Raw genomic sequence first — 27681 nt, forward strand, 5'->3', positions numbered from 1 at the left:
ACGGAAGCTACAGTTTTGTGGCGCGAAAAATCAAACGGCGGGTAACGGGCATAGGACGAACAGTTGGCCACGTGGTCAAAGATGATTGCAGGAGCAGTGAAATTAACGTGCCATGCCTATGTCACGGAATGTAGCGGGTGATGTGGCACCACGCGATTGAGCGCGTTGAGCAGGGCCGGAAATATGAACGGCGTAGCCGCAACCAAATCATAAGGAGTGAATTCACCGGTCGTACGCCACTAGTTTCCAATCGCAAGCCCAGACAAGGTCTTGGACTCCGTGTGCAACGCGTCTAACGAAATAATGGCACAGCACTTTGTGATGAGCCTCTGCATAAAAATCACTTCAGAACTTATCTCGCGATGACCGTCCGTGGTGATGCGATTAGCAACAGAGCACTGTAGTGATTGTGTTACCAAATTGGTTGTGCCTTGAAGAAGACAAGTCCACTTGTCGAAACGTTGGCTCCTGCCCTCACCTTGTTCTCGTGTTACTCATCGTCTTGAATCGCCATCTCCGGCATTCCCCTTGTTTTCCCAAGTTGGTTGTATTACCTGTGCTAGAGGTGTATCGAACATTCAGACTTTTTAAAGCTATCTCAGCTTTATATTTACATGTGACGCCTGTATTATATTTAGGACAGGAAGACAATTATTGCACCTGTATCCGTGCAATGCCATTATGACTTCACAGACGTAATCCAGAGACGGCGTATATTGTTCTCTGGTTGACAAGACACGCGTAACGCTAACGGTTGATGAATTGGCTATGACTCACAAATCTCAACGTTGTCCAGACACCCTTACCAAAGAAAATATGGCGGCAATAGTGTAATGGTAAACCTGCATTGGTGATGTTGAAAATAATTGCTCTGATCCAATGCTACTAATATATATTTAATACATGAACAGAAATAAAGAAGCACCCAGAAAATTCTCGATTTTCACATTCTTACCGTGGAAGTCCTTGATGAAAAAATGGAGGTACGAAGATTTCGTAGGGAATTTCTGAAAGAAGCAAATAAAGTGTGTGGTTGAAATTGTAAGACCGTCTAAATAAATTGAAGTACTAACAGATAAGTAAGAGCAAACACTGCTACGGGCGTTTCATTGAATTGCGAAGTTAATTCGCACTAAGCTGGCTTAAAAGCATAGTGTATTGTTTAGTTTCTCTTTAGAAATTACACCGATTTTGTAAGTAAATGTAAACCTAGAAATGTCAGAACGCATTTTGGATGTTTTGGACGTGTTCAAGAGTCAGCGCACTTGCTGTAAGTCACAGCCATTTATTACAGCACGTGCCGATCAGGGAAACGTTGAGTGAATAATAGACTTCATTTATTTAATATTACACTACGTCGTATGTCTGAATCTACAAAGCCCAGCAAAATGCTAGGAATTCAAAGCTTTCCGACTACACACTACAATGTCCGTTAGTCTGTTAACTTTTCAGCACTCGGTATACATTAAGGTTGTTCGCTATCCTGTACGCACTGCACACAATTTAATGGTATGTGTCCATTGCATTTTGGTTCTCTTTGAGGGACGTCGGCCCATTTAAGTGTTCTTGCCACTGCAGATATATTTCAGTGTAAAGTTAAATCAATATTACATGCATGCTGCTGTTTTCTGTTCTTTCTCCGCAAGAAGCACGTAGCACAAATACATGTGCTGTACAAAAGCTTGTAAATCTAGCAAACTAGTAACTTCCTGGCTGGCAACATTCTCAAGTCGAGAACATTTAAAACACAAGAACAATCGCTTCTAGTAACGTTATTTAAAACTTTTAGGGGTTCTTAGAAAAATTGCGAAGAATACCGACTTGCCAGCCCACTTTTATTTTGAGCGTCAGAACCTAGTAATGCGCAGAAGGACATTTCCGGGTACATGGTTTCCGATCCTGTCGGGTAGCACAGTGCTGACACATTTGCCAGCGGTTTCAAATTTTCTTGACACTGGAGAGCTGCTCACGGTAAGTGTTTAGTGTTGTGATTGTGTATGTTAACCGTTCAACACGATCAATTACAAGCTAACTTTGGTCACTGTAGTGGAGGTAGAGGATACTTCTGAAACTATCCTTTGTGTAAGCGAAAACAGAACTGCTTGCAAGCATTCTGTCAAACGCAAGCTTACACTCATATTCGCCACAGTGTAGCTTTTTTGTAATTTGGATGCTTACCAATTTTCATCCCATAGGGCTCGTGAAACGTGCGACCGTCTCTTGGACTATGGTCCGAACTACATGCATAACGAAGGAGAAACCAGAAAACTATAAGTACAAAGCAGTCAATAGGTTTATGTAGCACGGTTGTGTGAAAAGTTTTGCCTTGCGGTAGAAAGTTGCAGCTTTTTATTGTTAAGATCTACACAAATAAGCTATTTAGGGTTGCAAAAGTAAACATTGTGAACGTGGTCCACATTTCATTCTGCTATCACGAACAGTTGCCTCACTGACATACGGACCCAGCCGCTTATTATCAATTGAGTAATAAGCTTAATGGCGGGCACCGTTCGGTGCTAAGGAAGAAAGACAACTCAGGTTCACCATAAAAAGAAGTTTGCCACATAATCTTAGCGGTTTCAACAAGAAATTGCAAGTTTGGTAGAAAGGTGGTGCATGTTGGTCGTATGCCACTTTTCTTATTATTATTTGAACTTATTGGTGCAAGGGCGAGGTGCGGCCAAACAGTGCCAAGACACTCGTATGTGGGAATTCACTTGTGTGTTCATTCAAGCAAGTTTTCTGTGAAAATATTGCCTGTAATTTTTTAAGAAAAAATGTGTAACCATGCCTTAACTCCTACAACATTCAGAAACCATAAGAACATAGCTGATGTGCCACAAGGCTTAACCAAAATTTCAACGAGTACAGTTTTTCTTGAAAATCATCGTTGCACTGAACTATAGTTCAGTGCGAAAGTGTACCTCATGTGCCTGATGCGATCATCAGCATAGGTTTTATGATATCACGTGATTCTGACTGCACACAGATTTTTACCCAAATGTAAAATCACCTGGCCCCTCGTTATCTTTCGAATCCAGCAGGATAGGAACGAGCATTTATAGATAGTCTGAAAACACCGGGAGAGCTCCTTTGAATGCTGAATTTGAGGTGCCAAAATTATGCCAGGCGAATTCTTAATGAAGAAACCGCGCGCAAAAATGGGCACTTTACGGAAAAGTGTGAACAGACTGGCGCTTTTCAAACTTGTTTTCGTCAACTACAATGCTTGTACTTACAATTGGTAAACAGCAGAATCCCATGAAGCTTGGCTCATTGCCTTGAATTCTGAGTTACATTTTGTAGTAGCATGCATACACAACTCAGTGATTCATGTTAGAAATGAGGTGCCTCCGAAAGTTAAACATTCACATTTTTTCTCGTACATGTGGGCCCTTAGCATTTGGAGCCGAATGTACAATAAAAAGAAATCAGAAGAATCTGCTTTATTCAGAAAACTAAACGTACACCACTATAATAGTGGATCAAACCTCAGCTGGTATAACCATCACCCAACGCATTTGAGAACAATAATTATCTTATAAATGAAACGTTGTCAATGTAGCACAGTGACCTGCCGTTTCAGCGAATTATACAATGACTGGGAAGCACTGATCGGTATTTCTGTAAAGCACTCCACGCCCAGTTACAAATCAACACTTAAAGACTTACTTACTCGACAGATTTACCCCCAAGCCCTAGCTGTTACCAGAGCTTCGGAACAATGGAACACGCAAAATGGTTTGTGCTAAGTTTGCGCAACAACCGTCACAAATTAGTGCGGTTCGTGCAGCAGTGGTGGGAAATGTTAAACTGTTTCTAGCATCAGAACTTTGCAGCTACATGCTACATTCAGCACAGCACTAAGCATAACAAATGCGAACTTGCGTTCCTCACCCACAGTACTATATTTCCTTTTTACATGTGATTATGAAGGCTTGAGTACAATTCGCAGATACATTTATTATCCCGGTGTGACCCTATCGAACAATATTTTTAGGGGTTCACGTGTTATTTTTATGGTTTCATCTACAAGCAAGAGCCTAGAATTTTTGAGAAGTCACTGACATGCTGTTCCGCACCACGTGAAGCTATTTCTGCAGCATTCACCGCATCTAAATTAGGATGTGCCGCACCCATTTAGAATCTCTATTTAGAATATCTAACAGATGACCTTGATCGGTTTCAAAATTTCGCCACCACGTTTGTTCACAATTCTTATTCGCTTGGCCTCTGTACATTATCCGTGAAAGCAGAAGACCTCTCACTTCGGTCCCCTCGTCTTACTTTATTGCTGGCTGGCCCATTCACAGCGCTAAACAACGTCATAATCGCGAAATAGCATTCAGGGATACTGAGGCTATAAAATGAAACACACTGTAGGTCAGTTCTGGCTAACGCAAAAATACGGGCTAGTTGGTAATTAGGAGTTTAGTGTATTGTGGCAGTGTGTAAGGCTAGAAAAGGAACAAACACAAAAGGCTAGCAATTGTCCCGTTTGTACCAGTTTTTGGTTTTGTGTATTGCACTTTAAGAATGCATAAGAACAGTTCTGGATATACATTTCCAATTTGTCTAAGGATAAACTCTTGGAACACTGCACCTCACTTTATACCTTAGAGCACTCATTACTCACCCCAAATCGCCTTCGAATGGATACTGAAGCTTACGCAATTGCATTTTGTATGAGTTTTCTTGAATGTGGTACAAGGCTTCTGTGAATGAAATATTCCAAGGAAAAAATGGTACCTAGAACGACAAAAATAATGTTGATTACGTTGGCCCGAAAATATGTAGGCGAATAATTAAGACCACTAAGTGCTCGTGTTTTCATGGCTCACCTAAATGTCTTCTAGAACATACACTTTTAAGCATTTCAGTTTGTGATATTTCCTTGCATTATATGCTTCAGGGGCTTTGCTAATATATAGACTCCCCTATGCTACACCCAAACACAAGTTCTTTAAGGTGTCTTTATTCGTGCAAAAACAAATATATACTGTAGCGCGTAACTAAGCGCCAAATGTATATGTTCGCATACAAGAACTGTGTAACTAATATGACGCTACAAATGATATTGCTAAAACGAAGTATCTTCCTTGTACATACTGTCTAATATAGTCAGAAAATTCGCATAGTGTCACCTTCATACGCAACTTACTCCTATAAAGCCTGACACACAAGTGAGATAGTAATGAGGTCCACCACCATTTGCGCCTTTCATTCCTGCATCTGTAGTCAAACTGAACTGGCATGTGCTCGCTTTCGCGTTGCAGAATACTGTTACGCGACGTGATGAATGCGCCAATTGTTTCAAACTGCTTGACGTTGTTGGCAAGAGAGATTTACCTATTGGACTGTGGCTTTATGGTTCGTATATTGGGCTATTGTGCTGGCAGATCACAATGTGAACCCACCATCGGTCATGTATTCTTTAAGCGAAGCTTGCTTTGAGAACTTTCCCGTACCCTGCTAAGTGTAGTGAGAATGGCTGCCGCTGCGGCTGTCTTGCTAAGTAGCTTGCACACAAAAAGCGTTACGTAGTTCGAAAGCACATGCTGAAATCTGGTACACGAAGAGAACTTTTGTGAAGCAATTACTTAAATCTAATCAAACCAAGTGCCATGCATACAAGTGACTTTTATACTATAGCCTTCAGTGTGTTATCCAATGCAAAATTTTTTTTAGGCCCCAGACTGATAAGATTTATTATATAACGTGATGTTTATGATCTGCCTACATGTAAACAGCCATTCATATGATGTATAGTGAGACTGCACACAGTAATGCCGCGAGGAAGAAAACGGTGTTGGTTGTTTGACAAGAGAAAAATGGGGAGTACAGGTACATTAATATAGAAGAACGAACTAACAAATATTCCTGTTTTTTTTCTAATTTTGTGTCTGCGTTCCAATGAAAGCTGGCGACCGTGCACGTCATTACCTCATGATATTCTACTCTTCTAGGTGCATACGCGAATCGCTCAAAAAACGCTGATAACTAGAGCACGGGGTGTTGCGCTGTGAGGGCAGTGTTTATTTTCTTCTCATTATGGAGCCCTTAGGGTTTGTTTGCCTCTTCTTTGTGTTGCTTTTAGTTGCACTGCATTGGCTTCACCAAATATTTACCATTACGTTACACCGTTGTAACATCAATGCGTCGAACTTTGACAGCGTGCATTTGTCCATTTTGTTGTTTTCATATCGACATAGCTTTCGAACAACATACTCTACATTACATAACATTTTTCTTATTGCAATATTGGACGACATAAAAAGGCTATACAAGGTATTTATCCTATAAAAGCTGTTAAAGTTTGAACAATTAGACTATTCTGGTCCGCTATAACACAGGAAATACACTAACTTCCCAACTTCGTTTTTCACCAAGTCACAAAAGACCATTTCTTTATTGATGCCCTTTTACATGTGCAGTTAGTAAAATTGAGACATTGGTATTAGTAATAATTAAAATGGTTAAAGCTCGCTGTACGGGAATTTATTGCTGCATCCACACAAAAAAATAATTGTGTATGCAAATATCGCTACTCTCAAAATACATTAGGTTTGTTTATAAACCCGCGATGTGAACAATGATACTAGCATTCAAGTTAAAAATTTAGACCAGTTCTGTTGTCTCGTTCTTTTGTAAGTGAAAATTGCTAGTTAGGCGATTCTAGCAATCTGCAGAGCTTTCGCATTTTCACTTACGTATTGGTAGCGAGTTTCAAGCACTGACATGTTCAATAGTGCATCCGGGTATCCTATTTGCAACGGCACTTCTTTCAACTGAAACAAATGAAACTTTTTTTAGGTGATTGATTGCTTTATTTGCTTCGTCACAGTACAGTGTAACCGGAGGCGGATGAAAAGCCGTTCAAATGACGGCTTGAGGGATCCTGCGACCGCTTTGTGAATACTGACAGCAGCACAGTATTGCAGCACTGTTCTTTTTTTTAAAAGTGAGACTTTTTTTACGGAAATATCAAGATAATGGAAAACTGAAAACCTAGCTTATACATAGCTTATACAAGAAAAAAAAACTGTTGCAATCTTCTGCAGTTGGATAGTACACTACCCAGTTTGAACAAGAGCCGTTAAGTTCACTGCACCTAAATAAATTGCCACATAGTTTATACAACAAAATGAGCTGCTAATTCTGCGACAGTTAAATGAGACACTATTATACCTTTGCTAGTGTAATGATTTAGAATTCGCGGAAGAATACATCGAAGCATCTCAAAGCCATAATTAGTACGCAAGTAAGGAATTTTTCAGATTTCTGTTTTTCTTGCTTCATAGGCATTTTTCTTTAAGCAAGGATTCGCCATCTCTGTGAATAAAAAGCTTAGCGTTTGCAGCTAAGACAGTACTCTCGTAGTAATCTGTATTGATAGAGGTCATTCACTTTGATTATCCTATATTTTTTAAATAGTGGGTCGCTAGGTGCTAGAACTATTGCATTGTCTATCAGCCTCAGTATTTTCTTCTGTATTCTCAGTAACTTTGTTACGTTTGTTTCTGTAGCTGTTCCCCAAACTAAATAGCAGTAGTTAAGATAAGAACTAAACAGCTATTTGTATATCAGTAACCCACCGAGTAAGGGATAAGGTACCGGATATTCCAGGCTTAATATTCCAGTTATCTGGCCTAATTTTATTGGAACATTATTGAGGTGGTCCTACCATTGCAAAGAACTGGAGAAATGTATCCTAAGTACATTCACTGACTTCACTATTTGTATATCTGAGCCTCTAAATACACTCGTGTCATCTGCATAGATGACACGAGTATATTTGTGTGACGAAGTGTCATCTATGCAGATGACACTGCGTGACACAGGTCACACTGCATAGATGACACGAGTGTACATAAAGAATCAATTTATGCGTTCATAGCGAACGTGAGCAAGAATACCGTAATTGTTGAGTGTCAACACGTTACATAAATATACCAACCGTGACATTTGTCTATCATTATTATTATTAGAGAAAATATATTAATGTATTGCGTTTTTGTTCATATTTTTCTTATGACATACAGCTATCAAGGACTTTCAGATATATTACCCAGACGGCGCTTGTTTTCTCATGTCTAACATTATAGTAGATGATTGCTTAAACACGATACAACTGTATCACGGCCCATTTTCATTTCAATGAATTTTTTCGCAGTTTCGCACTTATAAATGAAGAACACAAATCGCGACGACGGTCTAAACAGGTCTCTAAGAAAGAATCGTGCGTTTTAATGCTGTGTTTTATTGTTTTCTGGTCACCCTGAGCCTAATATGGCGTTAAATGTTTACCTTCAACGTGAAAATTGTGTTAAGCTGTTGAAAGGGCAGCATATACTATACTAGAGCTCACAAATTATCCTGGGCGAAAACTTAGTACACGTGGGCATTGACAGTCACAATGAAAAAATGTTGTAGTTTCGCCCGAAAAGCGAAGCATCAATTGCGATATCAAATTAGTAGAGAGCTATCCGGAGGAGCGATAGTGGTTTTATCGGCTGCATAAACTTACACACACATTCGCTTACTAAATGAATTAACAAGCGTAGTGTCAGCGCGCACAAGCAAACATGAATACATCACACTCGATGACCGCAGACAACCACTGTCAAAACGCTGGCGTGAGCAAGCGCGGTCGCCGCAGCGAGTGCAGGTTCGTGCGGTCTATCGCTTCACCGGAAACTGAGCGGCGAAAGCACAGCGCATAGAAAGCTCAGAGCCGTGTGGAGATCGCTTTCAAGATATGGTCCGCGCGACAGCCCGCACCGGCGCAAAGTACAAGTGTCGGAGTACAAGCCGCCTCTCTCTCGCGATGCCTTCCTGCTTTTCTCCTTTCGCGTGGGAGATTAAGCCACTAGTTCCCCTTGCGCCCGGTTGCAAGATACGCATTTGGAGGCGCAGCACAGCGTCGCCCCCCTGCCTCCCTCCCTCTCTCTCTCTCTTCCATACCCCTAGGACCTTTCGCACGACGGAAGAAGTCGCGTTTGCTCTCCGCCGTGCGTTCCCTCTCTGTGAAAGCGCGCGTCCCCCTAATACTTTCACTCGCACATATGGTGCGCAGCGTCGATTTTATCACCCTTGGACTTTATGTACGCAACCTCTCGGCAATGACGACGCTGACGGCAAACTTCCGCTTGAAGTGTCCATATAATTGCTATCGCAATAAAAGTCGGGAATTCAAGATTTTAGCCATCATAATATATGACGAGGTAAGCTTTGGAAGCCCTCAAAGAGAGCAAAAATAAATTACAGGCGATGGCTATGATGACTAAAACATTGAAAGCACGTAATGGTTATAACGTTGAAAATAGTAATATTTACGAACTCTGGAAAAGAAAAAAAAGGAATACAGACGAAGAAAGTTCTTTTTTTGTGAAGATTCTGAAGAAAGATGCCGTGTTAGAGCTGAAACGTCTGTTTTATTTTTGACTGAAAATCTTTTTTGCGATAGGAATTATATGGACACTCCATGCGCATTTCACCCGTCGCCGTAGCCGTGATGTTCCGCATCAAGTCTAAACGCGATAATACTGTCTGCGCGCGCCCTAGTACGTGCGAGTGAAAGCTTGCGGGGGTCCACCGACGATTGCGGATGAATCTTGCACGTGCGCGGGAGAAACGCGGGGCGGAAGCGCGCTGTCTTCTATGGAGCGCGTGGCATGGGCGGGGGAGTAAGGCCAGGAAAGGTGGAGGTTCTACTCCTACGGCTGTTGCTTACGGCGGGGCCGCGCAGGCGCCGTATCTTCACAGCAATCTGCAACGTTGACAAAGTGTGCGCCCGCGTGGGTCTCATCTTCAAAGTGGTTTGTGCTGTGGGTGAAGTACGCCCAGTGATGATAGCTTCGTATACGCTATGCTTTCGACGTTAATTGGCGGTCAAGCGAGAGACAGCACGAAGGTCAATCAGCACGCTGCTGCTGATGCGCTTCCTCCCTCCGGCGTTTTGACAGCGAGTCTCCGCGATCCCGTGCAGTAGGGACACGGTAAACATCCCCTAGTGGTGTGTCGGCACGCCTGGAGGAGAGAATATCTTTTAAAGGCAGGATGAGAGTGAAACAACCTTGTAGGAGTCTGCGATAATACTGAAGCCAAACAAGAGAATGGCTTTGCTGACGTAGCGCTTATGGGCGAGGAAAGTGCACGATTGCATCATCTATTTCGGGAAGACAACAAATGCCAGCACTGTCAGCAAGGTTGTGAAAGAGTGCCAGGAAAGCCGCGCAAAAGTCAGTCTTCCTTCAGCTCACAATGAGCCTATGCTCAACGAAAGCACAAGAACGAGGCGTCAGTGACGGAGATTCTCAGTTTAGAATGAGGCAGTGACGAGGCCGTCATCCACATAGGCAAAACTAAAACCGAGACCATGAAAGTACACATTGATGAAGTGCTGAAAGGTTTTTTCAGTGTTACGGAGACCAATAACCATGCTAGGTGAACTCGAAAAATCCTAATGGCGTGCAAAAACGGTATTGTGAGAGTACCGTGTAGCGACAGGAATCTGATGGTTGGCCTTTTGCAGGCAGAGTGTCAAAAACAATGTGCCAACCTGTATATAATGGTGAAACGTTGTAGGTAGGGGATTTGGTAACAATAAGAATTACTTGCCAAATTAAAAGCTCGGTAGTTTCCACATGGCAGCCAATCACGAGTTTTGCAGAACATGTGCAGAGGATAGCGTTATCTGCTCGAGCACTGATGGTCGATGCAAATCTCCATGATGTGTTCAAACTCGTGCCTGGTCATGCGGGGCTTCTCTCGAACACAGGAGGTGATGGATGGGTCGGCTGTTATTGACTGATAATGCGATTGACGACATCCTGCTGGACGAAGCCCGTCCCAAGTTATGCAGGTGCAGTAATAGAGGGAAACTCGCCCAGCAAGTCCGCATATTGCAGAGGGATAGGTTGAAACAGCGCGAAGGCAAACGAAAATTTTGCCAAGGGCTTGCCGGTGACGATAAAGCCTATGGTAGAGGCTTTAACAATAAAGCCTAAGAACTTGCAAAGAAACTGCACCTCTATGTGAGAGTAGAATGACGTGCGCTTCGAAGAAAATTTAGCAAAACAACCACCGCTGTCGCAGTTTCACCAGCAGATACTTCCGGTAGACGGGAATGTTGGAGCGAGCCGTTAAGCGCGTGAAGGTGGCATAAGGGCGAACAGATGCGGTTAGCAGAACTGGAAGGCAGAAGCTGACTACGGTTCCTGTGTCAGTAAGGATTTGGAGGCCACTGGTGAAAATGAGACTGTCATGCCTCCAGAACCATTTGTTGGCGCTAGCAACTCCTTTTCTGGTTTCCCGGACAGCCACAAGGTCAAGTAGAGCGTTCAGCACAGGCCCCTCAAAATTGACGGTGGTACCAACAGCACGGAGTAGATTCCTCGCGGCTATGCTCATGGAAAGTTCCTGGTTAAGGAGAGCGGCCGGCATTTTGTTTTTCTTAAATGTCACGACTATAGTTACTGTGAAAACAACCTAGACAGCGTTGGCGGTTGGTATGGAACACTGTAGCAACAAGATCGTGAAGACCATCGTAGTGAGGATAAAGCTGAGTGACCTGATGCGTATTTCACATAGAGGAAGGATACTAGGTGCATTAAGATAGGGTCAATCCAAGCACAGGAAACTGTAGGCGCCGTCAAGTGTTGGGTCCAAACTTTTATTATGGTGGCGATGTGCTCCGCCATTGTTGATAACGGGAGGCGGCAGCTACTGTCAAGAATCATCTGCACCAACGGGCCGAAGGTGGCACGACGACAATAGTACAACGACGACTGTGTTGATTACGACAGCAGGTTGACATGGCTGGAATGACAACGACATAGTGATCACGACGACATCGCGACCATGAGCATATACTTAGTAGCGCAAACTAGTCAACAACTTAGGACAATTGGGTCGGCCTGAGACGTTGTATAGATAGACGCAAAACGGCTGAAGTCGGCGAAGAACGCTAATCGCAACAACAACAAAAAATATGCGGACTCCACATACTGTGGGAATCGATGTAAGCAAAGCTATGTATGCTGTTGCTTTGATTGGCGATAATTAGTGGTGATGTTAGTCGCGAATGTGTAATTTCTTCAGCGTTTAGTCCAACACGAGACTGATGAGTTGATGTTAAACGTTGCCTTGCATGCACCACTGCTGTTTGTGTGCGTAGTCAGAACACACAGGGAGACTGAATCGGCGTTGTGCGTCATTGTTGATAATCTCTGGGAGGGTTGAGCATTATCACTGCCTGACATGGCACATTGTATCATGGCAGAAGTGTTTAAATTTAATTGAATTATGGTACAGTCCGTCATTCAATTATTATTTTAATTGTATGTATACATTGTATACATATTTTCGCGGTCTGCACCACGTTTCGCTGCGTAGCAAAGACGCTCCTGTTCCGCACGACGCTTCTTTTGGGACTGGGCGTCCTCCACGCTGAGTGCACGCTTTAGAACCATTTTGCTAGCGCGTGTTTACGTCCTCCTGCATACGTGGCCAGCCCGTTATTGAGAGGCCAGCTCCAAGCGCTCTCTTCGGCCTATCGACGATTGTAATGTTTACACTATCAAAGCCCAGCACGCGAACTGAACAACCCCACTAGAGATGGGTCGCTCAGGAGCGAGCCGGATCTTGTGAGCGGCTCTTTTTAAAGAGCGAGTGAGCTGTGGTTCAGTAAAAATGAGCGGCGGTTCTTTTGGAGAAAGGCAGCCGGTTCTCTCGCGTTCAGAGAGCCGTGCAGATGCGTTCCGTCAGAGCCGTGTCTTCTGCTGGGTGCGACTTCCACGCCATCTATTAGCGGTACGAGGAAGTAACTGCCCTCCCGTCCTTCCTCGCAAGAGTCGCCTTCACGCCCTCGCCTTCGTCTGAAGAACTGAACCACGGCTCACTCGCTCTTCAAAAGAGCGGCTCAAAAGATCCGGCTCGCTCCTGAGCGCTCAGGAGCGAGCCGGTCTTTTGAAGAGCGATGGAGCCGTGGTTCAGTAAGTGAGCGGCGGTTCTTTCGGAAAGAGGAAGCCGGCTGGGCTCTCTCTCGTTCAGGGAGCGTGAGGAACCGTTCCTATAGACGTTTTCACGAGGGCGCTTCCGACGGTCTGGCGTGGAGAGTATGTGTCAGTGTTGCCTGTTCGGTCTGGACGGTGAGCTTGCCTTGCGCTTGCATTGCGGAGGGGTAGCTTTCCTTCGATGATTCCGTTTATTTTTGTCACGAATGACTTACGCTAGTAAATAATGGCATATACTCATCAAAAGGCTACAGGCCAGCACTGTGCAGTTTATGGGTGCACAAACAACCAGCGGAAAATAACGATTTTGGGGACTAAGTGTGTCCACAACACAGCACTCCGCGAGACCACTGCCGCGATGTGGTATGTTCACGCTTCGCCGGTTTCCTGCATCACCTGAGGACTTGGCATTTCAGTCTAATGTGAACCAATGCATACATCAGTAAAAGAACGCATTTTGGTAAACTCTTTTCGGCACATTTCCCAATAGGTTGCGAGAATTGTCAGCTCTTCGATGCAATATTTTCTCGTATGTTGTAGCAGAGGCTACATTTGTTATCCTTTCAAACACGACTTCATTCCATTGCCTAATACGGGGGTCACACGGCGCACTTTTGATCGTGATCGAGCCCGATATGGGTCAAATTTCTTGGTCGCGATTGGCTTCTTTGCTCAATCTGTGGAAGGATCCAATCGCGATCGAACATTCCGATCCAGATCGGTCTCGATCGCTATCAAAAGTGGCCATGTGACACCGGTATAAGACAAATTGGAGCACTCTGCGAGAGAACTAGTCGGTAAATACACTTCGCAACGATCTAGAAAAATCGTGTCCTATGGAAGATGTATGCAGACCCTGTGTCCACCAAAAGATTGTCTGCGTTCACACGCACCCTGCGCGGCCCTGCCCATAAAGGTAATTAATTTCAACAGTGTGGTGCTGCATCGAGCTCACCCATCTTTGAGCGTTGTCTATGTGCTTGGGCAGCAAGAGAATGCAAAAACGAACGTGTCAACCTCATCAGCGCGGCCTAGCGCCAGTACTAGAGTTCGGGAACCGTAATGCGCTAACTGTGCGTGACGTAGAAACGCGCTAAATGAGCCCGCGCAAGTAAGAACGTACAAAACGATATTCGCACGGGTACGCGGACAATAGCATCATGCTTGCAAGAATAACAGTAATAAAAAATTATTTGCACAGTCGATCAAAGGAAATATGTGCGTGCAGTGACCGCTTCGCTGACCACTAAGCGCTTTTAACTCACGGTCAGTAGTGGTTTACAGTCATATGCATATGTATTTATTCGACAATTGTTAAGACTCGACATTATTTTATTATGAACATAGCACAGTGAGACGGTGTAAGGGAAACAGTAGAAAGAGCAGAGTTGGCCCTAACGCTGCAATATTATTGGCTTATTCGCTTCAGAGATAGCGCACACGAACAATTCTTGCCGTACGCCATATCTTCAATACAAACTTCGCGCACGATCTACGTTAAGGTTCACCGTGAGCGAAGCTTGTTCCAAATTCAGACATTCGAAAGAACAGCCATTCCATGTAAGCAAACGTAAAAGATATGTAAACAAATATATCTTTATAACAAGTCCTGTTTTAATCCCTATTGGGATTGACAGTATGTATAAATAAATAAATACTAAATACTAAAAATAGAAATCTAGCACCTGGGCTGTATCAGTTGCACTGGCATCTGTGATCACTGTCGCTTGTCGGTTTGCTGCAGGTAGTGCGCTGCTCGATCGCCACGCTTATGCTTTGACATTTGGTTATAAGCGCCCTGCACCGCACCAGATCCAATAAATTTTGCATGATTGAGGTGTTCAGTTGCGTCGAAAGCGTATCGAGTAACCACCGCATATCTACCAACCACTGACACGCGTCGTCAGGCTGCCGGCGCCTGGTTCTAAGCATTGCCCGACAGCCACGTACGCACCTGCTTTCGCTAAATGAGGCAACCCTCAACCGCGAAACGTAATAGTGTTCAGATTTGATCGACGATACGGTCACATGTGTTCAGCAACAACAATGAAATATACCGCTGATTAGTACGCCAGGTCTCGACAAAGCAGACGCGGCTGCCGCCGCTACCGACGACGAAACACCACATCCACTGGCTAGGCTTGCTGTTGGTATGGCACACTACACTGAGCGCTCACGCGAGCACGTGAAACATGCAACAAGTCAAACAGCGCAAGACAAGTGCAGCGGAAGAAAACAATCGAAATAATGCGCGGCGAAGATCACACAACCGAAGTGCAGCCGGCCTGCTCTCGCAAGGCGCACAGTCCAAAATGGTGGTATAACATGTTCTGACGCTAGACGTTGCCCGTGTCGGCCAATGGCGCTGCTCAAATGTCGGTTTGTGAAAAGCTTAATAGAGAGCGCTCATGAACGAGCCGGACCTTTTGAGCCGCTCTTTTGAAGAGCGATTGAGCCGTGGTTCGGCAAGTGAGCGGCGGTTCTTTCGGAGTGAGGAAGCCGGTTCTCTCTCCTTGAATGAGCCGTGCCGAACCGTTCCGTCAGAGCTGGGTCTTCTGCTAGGTTTCGAGGTTTCGATTTCTGACCGATGAATCGTGACCGGTGTGGGCAGACTCGCGCTACTGGTACTCGCTCGCAGTCCTTTTGGCTTTTTGTGCGTCCTATGGTGTGGCACCCGATGCCACTGAGGGGAGAAGTAAAGAAGTCTTAATTTGCAAAGGATGGCACCGTTCGTTGCCTGCTGCTGTTAGAACGATGTCTCACGACTATCACCGATCGCACATCGTGCGCTGGTCCAATAACACTTCGAAGATAGTCTTCCGTGTCTTTAAAGACAGAAGGCGAACGTGCAGTTTACGTCCTGGTCTTCATTTGTGATAATTAGTGCAGTCATGAAAATGTCGCCCATGACATCCACTTCAGTGCATTTTCTGAGCGTGTATCATTAGCACGTCATTGAAACGAGGCCAATGATCTGTTGTGTTGTAATAAAACTACGTTTCTTTTTTCTTTTTTTTTGTCCTGGCGTATGATGGTATAATCGCCTGTACCGCGCGTGCACTCAAGAGAGAAAAAAAAAACGAAAGGTAGTGCGGCAGTTTTGTACATCTTTCGTAGGAGTTTTGTATTGTACTTCAAGAAATGATTTCTACATTCATTTTGCATGGCGTTACAGCTTACTCATATTATAGTGAACGTACGTATGTGAATAAACGAATAAACTTGAAACATAATGTAAAATCATTTTGTGTTCTTATTTTGACAAAAGTTGATATTAAAGTACCACAAAACAGACAAGCTTCTGTAATGACGATGAAGTTACATATTTCAGTGAGCTGAGCCGTTCCCAGCCGCTTTGCCCATCTCTAAGCCCCACACGTGCATTTTTGTTGCATAGGAAAGCAAGCACAGGACGGGCTATACGCACAAATTGTGAAACGCTGCCTCGGCGGCCCAAACAGGGATGCGCGGAGGCGAGCTTCATCTCGTGGTATTAGAAGAAAGCCTGCGGAAGCGCGGAAAGACCATCACAGCCGGAGCAGCGCCCGGAAAGTAGGGAGAAAAGGCACAGAAAGTTTCGCTTTTAAATACCTAGAACAGGTTGCCTAAGAGGCACTTCCCCACCAGGTCTCATCATTGTGGCAAAGGGATGAAAATTGGAGGGTGGTGAGATCTGCGTAATAGGCGCTGCTTTCCCGAATGATTTTCCGTTCCAGGGAGCCTTGATATTTAAAAGATTTGGATGCATATATTTCACAATATCTCGTTTGTTAAAAAAATCTGATTACTCAAATAATGAGGAATGGGTTAAAACTAAATTTTGCTAGCTAACTAATCAACAAAGTGAAAACATAAGTTTTATTGTTGAAAGCAGAAATGACTCCTTCACTAACAGCATTTTCCCGGCAAATTTGTAAAAATGGTAATGCCGTGATTTACATTGACTTGAAATTAAGATTTTGTTCGAGACACAATCACGCACTTTAGCGGGGAAGAAAATTGTTATGGCAGTGTAGCAAATTCGCAAGAGTTAAATTACCTCAATTCCCCTGATTTTGCCCCCCCCCCCTTTTTTCTGATAATTGAAGCGTCAATAAACACAACATTTCTCCTCTGCTCCAGCTTTCACAAAGTGTCACCATAGATTTGCATTATCATTTGTATGTTTAGAAGCATTATTAGTTGTATGTTAAAAGTAAAGTGAAGAAGCGAAAAGTAAAGCAGAGAAACAAAAATTGCGATTTTTAGCCGCGCAACAACATATTCAAACTCTTCGAGTTTATAAAACAGTTCATCTCCACGGCGGCTACTGGATAGATAATATATGCGGAAATGCGTACAGTAAGCGTAACATGAGAAGGAGAAGGAAACCCGCAAATAAATAACCATTTTCGTGCCATTTTTATTCATTTCTACGATATATTTCCAACCTCATCTTGCAGAAGCCTGAAAATTTGCGAAAAGAGTGATTTGCATTTTCAGTGCTGCTGATATATCTTAGCAATTTTGAAAAATAAGTTATCTAAACTGTTAATACTCATTTTTATCCAATATATATTTCCAATTGATTTTAGCAAGGAACATGGACACATAAAACTACTTGATACAAGTGTGCCTTTGTTTCAGACGTGCTTGAATCATGCGTGATGATGACAACAAAACAGTGCATAAAGAAAGGAAAATTTTTCTATAATATTAACTGCATAGCATTTCTAGGGCGGTGCTCCTACCTTTTTATGTAAGGTTCGTCGCAAATCATCGTCCATCCAGGTGCTGTTTTGAAGCGTTTCATTGAACGCCTGTTTCATTCTGCGGGCAATTTTTTCCACCTGAAATGAAAGTTATTTGTAAACAATTCAAACATCACTATTTGTATGTTTGATTTCTTGTTCTCGCTAATCTGCATTATGAGGGCCCGCCAGCGCACGTAATTTTAGTTTTCAGAATGAAAGTAAATAGGGAGCCCAATGAGGCTGATTTCAACCGCATTTTGATTCTCTCGGTGCGATTTTCAACAGGACTTCAATTAGGTGAGTCAATTCATAGCTACTCATTCATAGCTTGCTTACATCGAAAGGAAATAATTAGAATACAGCAGCGCGAGGCCCATAAACGCCGGTCCCTGTCTTCGTTCGCATTCTATTTGACTATGTTGCGCTACATTGCTACAGTTCTAATCACTTTGTAGCGATCCAGTATGCTTTGGAAATCGCATATCTCTTGCCGTAGAGCAGCTTCTTCGCTTTCAAATGTTAAACATAAAATGCTGAAATATTGCGATGGCCAATAAAAAGCTTGTATCCACAGCCATTTGCCATTTTGATGATGTGTAGTGTTTTATGGCGCAAGGGCCAGGTATGGCCAAAGAGCGCCATGACAAATGGTAATGTTATCGATGAATTGTGGATGGCGTGGACAATAAATTCCTCAAAGTAGATCTGACATGGCGGTAGAAGGGCCTAAAAAACTGTCGCTGTAAATGGCGTAAAACATGTAAGGGGTCAAATAATGACACTACGTAGTTAGTGATGTGGGCTATGGCAAATGAGTTTCGTTAAAAACGTATGATGTAAGACATATAACAGTTATACTAGGGCTTTAAATCAGCCCTTGAATACAAGGGCCGTTAATCACTTGCTAAAATTACCTGGCCAAATGATTTCCAGGGTGTTTACTTCATATAAGAATTCTAAAACTGTTTTGAGGTTAAAAAGCGGTTCATGGCTAAGAAAATATGATGGGTGAAGAGGTACGTTTTCACGATATGCAGAAGGGAAATACCTTTTCCTCTCTGCTTCTATAGCAGGGCACTGAATAAGAACATGGACGACGGTCAGAATATTGCCGCACTTACTACAAATCGGTGGATCATTCCCAGTCAAGAGGTAAGAGTGAGTACTGTAAGTGTGTCCTATTCTTAATCGACAAACAAGCACTTCTTTATATCGTGCCGTTTTCTCAGTTATCCAGTTCCCTAGTTTTGGTTTTATCATGTGTAACTTATTTAGTACCTGGGTATCCCACTCTCCTTGCCAATGCTTCCTCAGCTTACGGCGTAGAAAATACTTTAGGTCTCTGACAGGGATGGGGATATTTGGGTCTGTATCGCTAAAGGTTACTGACGTAGCATTTGTGTCAGCAGCTTCATTGCCTTTTATACCTTTGTGGCCAGGTACCCAGCATACGACAATCATTTGGTTGCACATATATGCGGAACACAATAAACTGTAGAGTTCATTAAAAACGGGGTTCTTGTGTTTCCGTAGATTGCTTAGGGCTTTGACCACACTTACTGAGTCTGTGAAGACAATAGCCCTAGCGACGTTTGTGAGCCTTATGTGTTGAATAGCCGAGAGTATAGCATATGCTTCCGCTGTAAAGATAGATGTGTGTGGATTTAGTGCCCCAGGTGTAGAAAATGAGTCTCCGAGAGCTGCGTAAGAAACGTCAGCAGTGGACTTCGAAGCATCTGTGTAGTATTCTGTGCAGGAGTACTTGTCCTGGTGTTCAAGAAAATGGGAATGTATATGTGCCTCCGGTGCGTGTTTGGATATTTCTATGAAAGAGATGTCACACTGAATAGTGTGCCATTCCCAAGGCGGTGGAAGCAAAGTAGGGGCCATTAGTACATCCCCTAGAAGAGGGACCTCTGTTTTTTCTGACAGTGCTTCTACCCGGAGAGACAGAGGAGGCCGGTTGGCTGGGCGGTTACGGAACAGCCTGACAGTAGACGTGTCGCGAATGGTAGAATGACATGGATGTTGGATGACTGATTTAACTTTCAGGGCGTAGGAGAGACTTAAATATGTCCTTTGGAGATCCAAAGACCACTCATTGGACTCAACGTACAGGCTTTCAACAGGACTAGTCCTGAAGGCACCTGTAGCAATACAGATACCCAAGTGGTGAACGGAATCTAGCATCTTCAAAGCACTAGGCGTAGCAGAGTTATAGACTATAGCTGCGTAGTCAAGGCGCGACCGTACGAGACTTTTGTGCAAGTTTAAGAGGCACCTCCTGTCACTTATGTCCGGGACAAGATCTTCAGTAGATTCATTGTCTTCAGACACTTCGCTTTCAGATACTTCAAGTGGGGGATAAATGTTAATTTAGAGTCTAAAATGAGGTCTAAAAATTTATGTCCATGGCTCACGGGTAGCTGTTGCCGATTAAGATAAATAGTGGGGTCAGGTAATATACCTCGCTTGTTCGAGAAGAGAACACACGTGCTTTTTAGTGGGTTTAGTCTAAATCCATTCTCGTCAGCCCACTTAGATAATTTGTTTAGCCCAAGCTGTACATGTCGCTCGCAGATAGAAATACTACATGATTTGAAACCTATTTGTACGTCATCCACATATACAGAATAAAACATTGTACGTGGTATGACAGTTTGGAGCGAGTTCATTTTTACAATAAGTAATGTACAGCTCAACACACCACCTTGTGGTACACCAGCTTCCTGCGTGAATTGTCGAGACAGGACGTTACCAACTCTGACACGGAACGTGCGATCAGAGAGGTAGCTCCGAATCACATTTAATAAGTTGCCTCGGACTCCCATTCCAGCCAGGTCACGGAGAATTCCAAAACGCAAAGTTGTGTCGTATGCCTTCTCCAAGTCTAAAAATACTGCTAAGAAAAACTGTTTGTGTACAAAGGCATCACGGATATTTGTCTCGATGCGGACAAGGTGATCTGTTGTGGATCTACCTTCCCTGAAACCGCACTGTAGGGGATCGAGTATTTTGTTGCTTTCAAGAAAATGGATAAGGCGCCGGTTAATCATTTTCTCAAAGATTTTGCATATACAACTTGTCAGGGCTATAGGCCTATAGCTACTGGCTGAGGAAGGGTCCTTGCCTTCTTTGAGAATAGGAATGATGATTGCTTCTTTCCATGCGGGCGGAATGTAACCGGCAGAGAACGCGGAATTAAAGAGTGATAGTAGTGTTTTGTGGGTTTCGGGGTTTAGGTGTTTGATCATCTCGTACAAGACTCTATCACTTCCTGGAGCCGACTTGTTGCAACCATTCAGTGCAGCCTGAAATTCCGCCATATTGAATGGACGGTTGTAGGGTTCATTTCTATTACCTTTACGATCCAGAGGCAGTCGCTCCGCTTGTTTCTGATATCTCAGAAATGTATCTGAGTAGTGTGATGAACTTGAAATCTTTTCAAAATGTGCGCCTAGAGAATCAGCTTGGTCAATGAGTGTGTCTCCTTGTGTATTTACTAATGGTAGAGGATGGGTTTCGCGGCCTTTTATTTTATTTACCCTGTTCCAGGCTTTTCTTTCATCTGTATATGAATCAATGCTGGAGATGAATCTCTGCCAGCTTTCCCTTTTAGCACGGCGGCGCGTTCTTCTACCTTCCGACTTTATTTTCTTGAAGCTGATTAAGTTCTCGGAAGTTGGAGAGTCGCGAAGGTGACTCCAAGCTTATTTTGATTTTTGCGAGCTTCCTTACACTCCTCATTCCACCAGGGAATACGTCGTTTAAAAGGCGATCCGTTCGTTTGAGGGATACAGAGTGACGCAGCGTCAGTTATAATTGCCGTCAAATATGACACTGCATCATCGATAGGAAATGTACAGATGTCATCCCAGGCCACATATGTCAGCTCTCTATATCGTTTCCAGTCGGCACCGTCGACTTTCCATCGGGTCAGATGTGGAGCACAGTCATCGCCTTTTGTTAATTTTAGGATGACTGGGAAATGGTCACTCCCGTATGGATTTTTGATGACGTCCCACTCTAGGTATGGCACAAGTGTACTTGATGCGATACTTAAATCTATAGATGAGTATGTTTTGTGTGCCACACTGTAGAATGTTGGCTCTTTTTTATTTAACAAGCACGCATCTGTAGAGAAAAGAAAATTTTCAATTAAGCGCCCTCTTGCATCACAACGAGAATCTCCCCAGAGGGTGTTATGTGCATTTAAATCGCCTACTATGATGTAAGGTTCGGGAAGTTCTGTGATAAAGCTTTGGAATTCTGTTTTGGAAAGTTGATAGCTGGGAGGGATATATAGAGAACTAATTGTGACTAACTTATTAAACAGCACGGCTCTGATTGCAACTGCCTCAAGGGGCGTTTGCAGCTGTAAATGCTGGCAGGCGACACCCTTATCCACTATTATAGCCACACCACCAGATGAGGTGAGGGCATCATTGCGGTCTCTGCGATAAATGGCATATTGTCGGACAAGGTTAGTGTGTGAAGGATTGAGGGGCGTCTCCTGAACACACAGCACCTTTGGATTTAGCTTATGTAAGAGTTTCTTAATGTCATCAAGATTATGTAATAAACCTCTCACATTCCAATGTATTATCTGCGTAGCCATATTGGAAGTGTTTTGTGCTGTGTGTCAAGGGAGATAATTTATCTCACGAGACCTTTTCAGGCCCCGTGATACGGGATTTTTCTTTTCTCCCGGCGCGCTCCATGGAGCTACGCCGTTCCTTCGGCGTCTGGGACGCCGGAGTAGAGCTGCTTGCATCCATCGCCTCGTCAGAGGCGCTGGATGATGCCCGTGGAGCGGGCATACTCTGGGGTTTTTGGGGCCGGTCTGCACGAGCAGTGGCCCTGGGACCGGCAGGCCTTGAGGTCTGCTGGCCCTGCGTGGTAGGTGGCGGAACAGCACTGGCTGCTCCTGCCAGGGGGGCTGATGGCGTAACCGCCGTCACACTCTGTTTGACTCGGGCGGCCGCCGCAGGATGTGACGCTGCCCCCCGGCGCGCCACATCGGTGTAGGAAGGACTAGACTGGTTGTAGGCAGAAAAACGCTTGCGTGCCTCTGGAAAGAAAATATTTAGTTTGACTTTGAGTTCTATTATTTGTTTTTCTTTCTTCCATGACGGGCACGATCGCGAATAAGCGGGGTGGTCTCCGTCACAGTTGGCACAATGGGTTGTGGAGGTGGAGTTGTCTGAGGCATGTTCTTTGGATGCACATTTTGCGCAGGTAGTGTGCCCTCGGCAGCTTTGAGACCCATGCCCAAAACGCTGACACTTGAAGCATCGACGCGGATTGGGAATGTATGGCCGTACGCGTAGTTTACAATATCCGGTCTCTATTGAATCAGGGAGGTCATTTGTTCCAAAGGTAATTATTACATGCTTGGTTGGAATTTCCTTGTCATCACGCCTTAACTTAATTCGTGGCACTTTTACCACGTTCTGGTCTTGCCATCCATCCAATAGCTCGCTTTCACTGAGTTCAAGGAGGTCGTCATCAGAAATGACACCGCGGACAGTGTTCATTGATCTGTGGGGGCCCACAGAGACAGGGATGTCACCAAACGCAACAAGTTTTGACAGTTTGTTGTATTGAAGCTTGTCACGTACTTCCAGAAGAAGGTCGCCGTTTCCCATTTTAGTCACTTTGTAACCTGTGCCGATTGCCTCTGCCAGACGTTTTGCAACAACGAATGGTGATATCGTACGGACTTTCTTGGCTTCATTTTGACTATGTATCACGTGGTACTTGGGGAAGATTTCTTTCGGTTTCATAAAAAAGCTGAAACTTTCATCGGTGCGCCCCCTCTTCAGGGAGCGATCAAGTAACGGGGGAAAAGCATTTGCCATATAAAAAATGATAAATTCGGCGGCGATGGTAGCCACCCACCACCGAGCCCAACAAGGGGACGCTACAAGGATGGAATACTTGCAGACGCCAGCCATGCATCGCCGCTATAACCTAATATAAAATACCCAAGGTTGGACAAGTACACGAGGTTAACCCTTGCCGCCCAGAAATTCGGAAGTGAGAAGAAGTGACTAGAAGACAGGAAAGATGGAAAAGTGAGAGAGAAAGATGAAAGATTGAAGAGGGGGACAGGAAAAGGCGACTGCCGATTTCCTCCAGGTGGGTCAGTCTGGAGGTGCCGTCTATGTGAAGCAGAGGCCGAAGAGGTGTGTTGCCTCCGCCGGGGGGCCTTAAAGGTCCAAACACCCAGCATTAGATCAGCCTCCAGGATCCCCCTTTCCCCAGACACGGTTAAGCCACGCACGGCTACGCGTGGGAGGGTCCAACCCCCGTGTGCTCCGGTCCGTGGTGTCGCAACCCACCAAACGCCTGCTTGCGCAGACGCCCCTGCGGGGCATTTGCCATTTTCAGGCATAGTTAACATTTCAAAACACTAATATTACCTATAGATTTTTTTGCGCCCAAACTATGGTGTGATTAGAGGCACGCCGCACTGGATGGCTCCGAATTAATTTTGAGCCCCTATAGTTAATTAACGTGCGCCCAATGAATCTACACGAGCATTTTTCATTTCACCCAAATAATAATGATTCCGACGCAGACAAACTCGAACCCCCGACCTTGAAATCAACAGCGCAGCACCATAGATATTGGGCTACCGTGGCAGTTAGTGCACTCTACCGTAACAGAATGTTCTACGGCCAGCTGAGAGCAGAATTATGGCCTCATATGTACGCAATGTGGAAGCATAAGGTGGCACATTTACAAATTAAACAGTTCCCGGTCCATGCACAGTGCAAGGAACTTGTTTGAATTCGTTCGAGACGTCTGCAGAATGCCTGCACCGAAGGGGATGTTTTTGAGGTAGTCGAATATACCACAGTAATTTTTTTTATAGAATAGGAGACTTCGCACATCATACTATGTGCGAACAGGCTGAAAAAGGATAACTTCTTGAAAAAAAAACGTGAGGTATTAGTCAAAGGTGGCGGCATCATCCCGCAGGCCGACGATTACGATACACCTTAATGTGAAATCTGAGCGTAGCTGTATACGGGTTTTGATTTCACATATTGGCTAGGGCGGACAGTCTGTCTCGCGCGGCACCTTGCAAATGGAGCGAAGTGTGATATGACTGCCTCGCTAATCGGGAGATCGCGAGAGGCAGCGCGTGGGTGACGCGTCGACGCGATTCACAGTAGCCGCCGCAGACAGACCTCTGCTCATGCAGCGCTTTCTTTCCACACACACGACTTGCGCTACTCACACGTCATCACCGCAGAGCCCGTCTAGCGCCACACTACGCTTTTCTTCTCACGTTTTTGCCATACCCTCCACGTCCGCTTTCCACCTCCTGGTCCCGCTGCACCCTCCTCCGCCTCTTGCCTCCTCGCGCTCTCTTCGCTATCACCATTTTTCGTTCGCGCTCCGCGTTCGCTCTTTCATCGTTCGCTATCCTCATTCGCTCTGTAAAGAGGACGCCGACGCTCACCGCATGAACGGGCGCCTTAGAGCTGCGCTTTATATGTTGCGGGGGATCGACACCATCATGGCCACAAACTTACCGCCTTAATGTGTACACACCACAAGTCAAGTAACACCAGGTGGTCAAAATTATTCTGGAATTCTGCACTACGGTGTGCCTCGTAATCAAGCTGCGGTTTTGGCACGGAGTAACCCAGAATTTCATTTGAAATTGTTGCACAGCCGAGATATATGTCGCTTATAGTTATCGCAGCTCTAATTATTATTTTAGCATACTGTAGTGCGCCAGGCCTGTTTTGTTTTAGGAGAACTGCCTTTGTACGATTTTTATGCCCATCACAATGTCTCAGCTCCTAATATTACTTTCGCAATGTGATGAGAGGAAACCCGGTTCTGCTCATGACGACCACGTACAGCGTCGGTCTGGTACTGTCACTGAAAGTGTAAGCATAGAAAGAGCATACGATGTCCGACTTCCCGGGAGGTGGCTCAGTTAAAGCTATCGCTCGAAGTTACAAATAACAGATCGAGAGGGAACAGCCTTTCAGTATTTAGTGTGCCTCATTCTGCAATCCAGACTTGGCATAAGGGAGAGGTAAATGCAGGTTCCTTCTTACATTTGAATCTGAATATACGTTTTTCCATTCAAGAAATTTTGTGCGCTCTTCGTTCATGCAATCCACCACAATAATAGAATTCTCCTTTATTTGTGAGTTTTTCCATGATAGAAGATAATGAGTGGCTGCTGCAATGCGCCTCTAGGTTCAAAGGACCAATTTTGCCATCAAAGAAAATTTTACCCATGACGAGTGTCACATACCTTATAAAATTCCATGAACGCTTATTTTCCCACGATGCCCCTTATATCAGCGTAAACCTGTATTGTTACCTTACATCTTACACTTGAATAATGAAGGGCCAGTAGTTGTCGGCGATTGGCGTCCAAGAAGCCCTGCATACTGCCTCCAAAAGTGGAAGCCTAGTGGTCACGTGCGGTAGTCTCATACAAGCACTTGGAAAACTTTTTTTAGCCGAACGTTTCCTGCTTCACACTCCTCTTACGCACATGCGCTCCCTCGGAGCGGTAGAGCGGAGAAAGAATCGGTTTTACCTGAGCGTTCGACGCGTGCGGCGAGCATGAAGTAGCTAACGCCGAAACCTGATGCTAGAAGAGGGGACTAGAGCAAAGAATATATATAGCATATTAACCTTCATCAGTTGCATGCGGTGCATTTTTCGTTATTCTAGCATTTTTTTGTGCTGATAGACGTCAAAGAAGGCACTTTATTTCACAGTGAAAATATTTACCTCTAGCCCCCTTGTGCACCCCCCGCATGAGTTCCCAGAGGAGTACCCTGAGCGGCACGCGTACGTATCGGGCACACAGCGCGTGGACATGAAAGGAGACGGGTAGGGGAAAAGGGCAAAGAGTGTGGCCACAGCGCTGCAGCAATGTTGATGGGTAGGGGAGAGGGGGAAAGTGTGGTGGCGGCGTGTGTGCGCGTGACCTGTGCTTGTGCGGTATTAGCGTCACCCGCGTCAGAGGTGCCGGTGCGGCTGCGGCAGCGGTTGCTGATGATGATGATATATGTTGTTTTGTGGCGCAAGGGCCAGGTATGGCCAAAGAGCGCCAAGACGTATTGTACTGAGTGAGCAATGGTATGATCAATGACAGTGGGTAGGTGTAGGGTGGCTGTAAAGGGGCCTAAAATCCTGCGCACTAAAGGTGCGTAAAACAGACAAAATTAATAAAATCATGACAATGACGTGATAGGGGCACAATGAATATAGCATAAAAAGTTGTAAGCGATACAAGGCACTACTGCCTCACAGAGACCCTTAGGAGCAAGGGCCTGGAGGAGAGTGCATTTCAAATATGCGGTCGCAGCAGCGTCCTCTGAAAGAGGATGCCGCTACGAATCTCCCGGGCGAAGAACTTGCAAAATGTCGATGTCGTTTAAAAAGGCTAGAACTGAATCGTTCTGAAATATCGGGTCGTTATGTAAAAACATCGCTGGATGAAGGGGTATGTTCTCTTTATAGGCTTGAACAAAGTGCTTTTTTTTCAGGTTCTATTATTGGACACTGTAGTAGGATGTGAAGTACAGTAAGTGCTTCCCTACATCTAGTACAGGTCGGGGGTTCGCCTCCAGACAACAGGTAATTATGTGTGCCGTAAGTGTGTCCTATTCTGAGCCTACAGAATAGGACATCATTTCTTCTAGATTTCGTGGTCGATGGCCAGTTCCCTAAACGGGGCTAAATAAATGAAGCTTGTTATGAGTCTGGGCGTCCCACAAACGTTGCCAGTGGACTCGAAGTCTCTTGCGTAGATATGGCTTCATATCGAGAACAGGGACGAGCATAGATGTGTTGCCAGCTTTTGCCTTGATGGATGTGGCAAGCTGGTCTGCCAGTACATTTCCCTCGATGTCTCGGTGTCCTGGCACCCAGCACACCACAAC

General features: G+C 44.6%; 1 protein-coding gene across 1 annotated transcript in view; it reads right to left on the reverse strand.

Moving 5' to 3' along the window:
- Positions 1–27681, reverse strand: part of LOC119432548 (neprilysin-4-like) — an 811607-nt gene that overhangs the window by 268686 nt on the left and 515240 nt on the right. The window contains exons 4-5 of the mRNA XM_049658290.1: positions 6711–6788; positions 4637–4749 (exon numbers count right to left, since the gene is read on the reverse strand). Of these exons, the coding sequence (XP_049514247.1) occupies positions 4637–4749; positions 6711–6788 (191 nt within the window). The remainder of the gene's footprint in view (positions 1–4636; positions 4750–6710; positions 6789–27681) is intronic.

This window comes from Dermacentor silvarum, chromosome 11 (genome assembly GCF_013339745.2).
Source record: "Dermacentor silvarum isolate Dsil-2018 chromosome 11, BIME_Dsil_1.4, whole genome shotgun sequence".
Lineage (NCBI taxonomy): Eukaryota > Metazoa > Arthropoda > Arachnida > Ixodida > Ixodidae > Dermacentor > Dermacentor silvarum.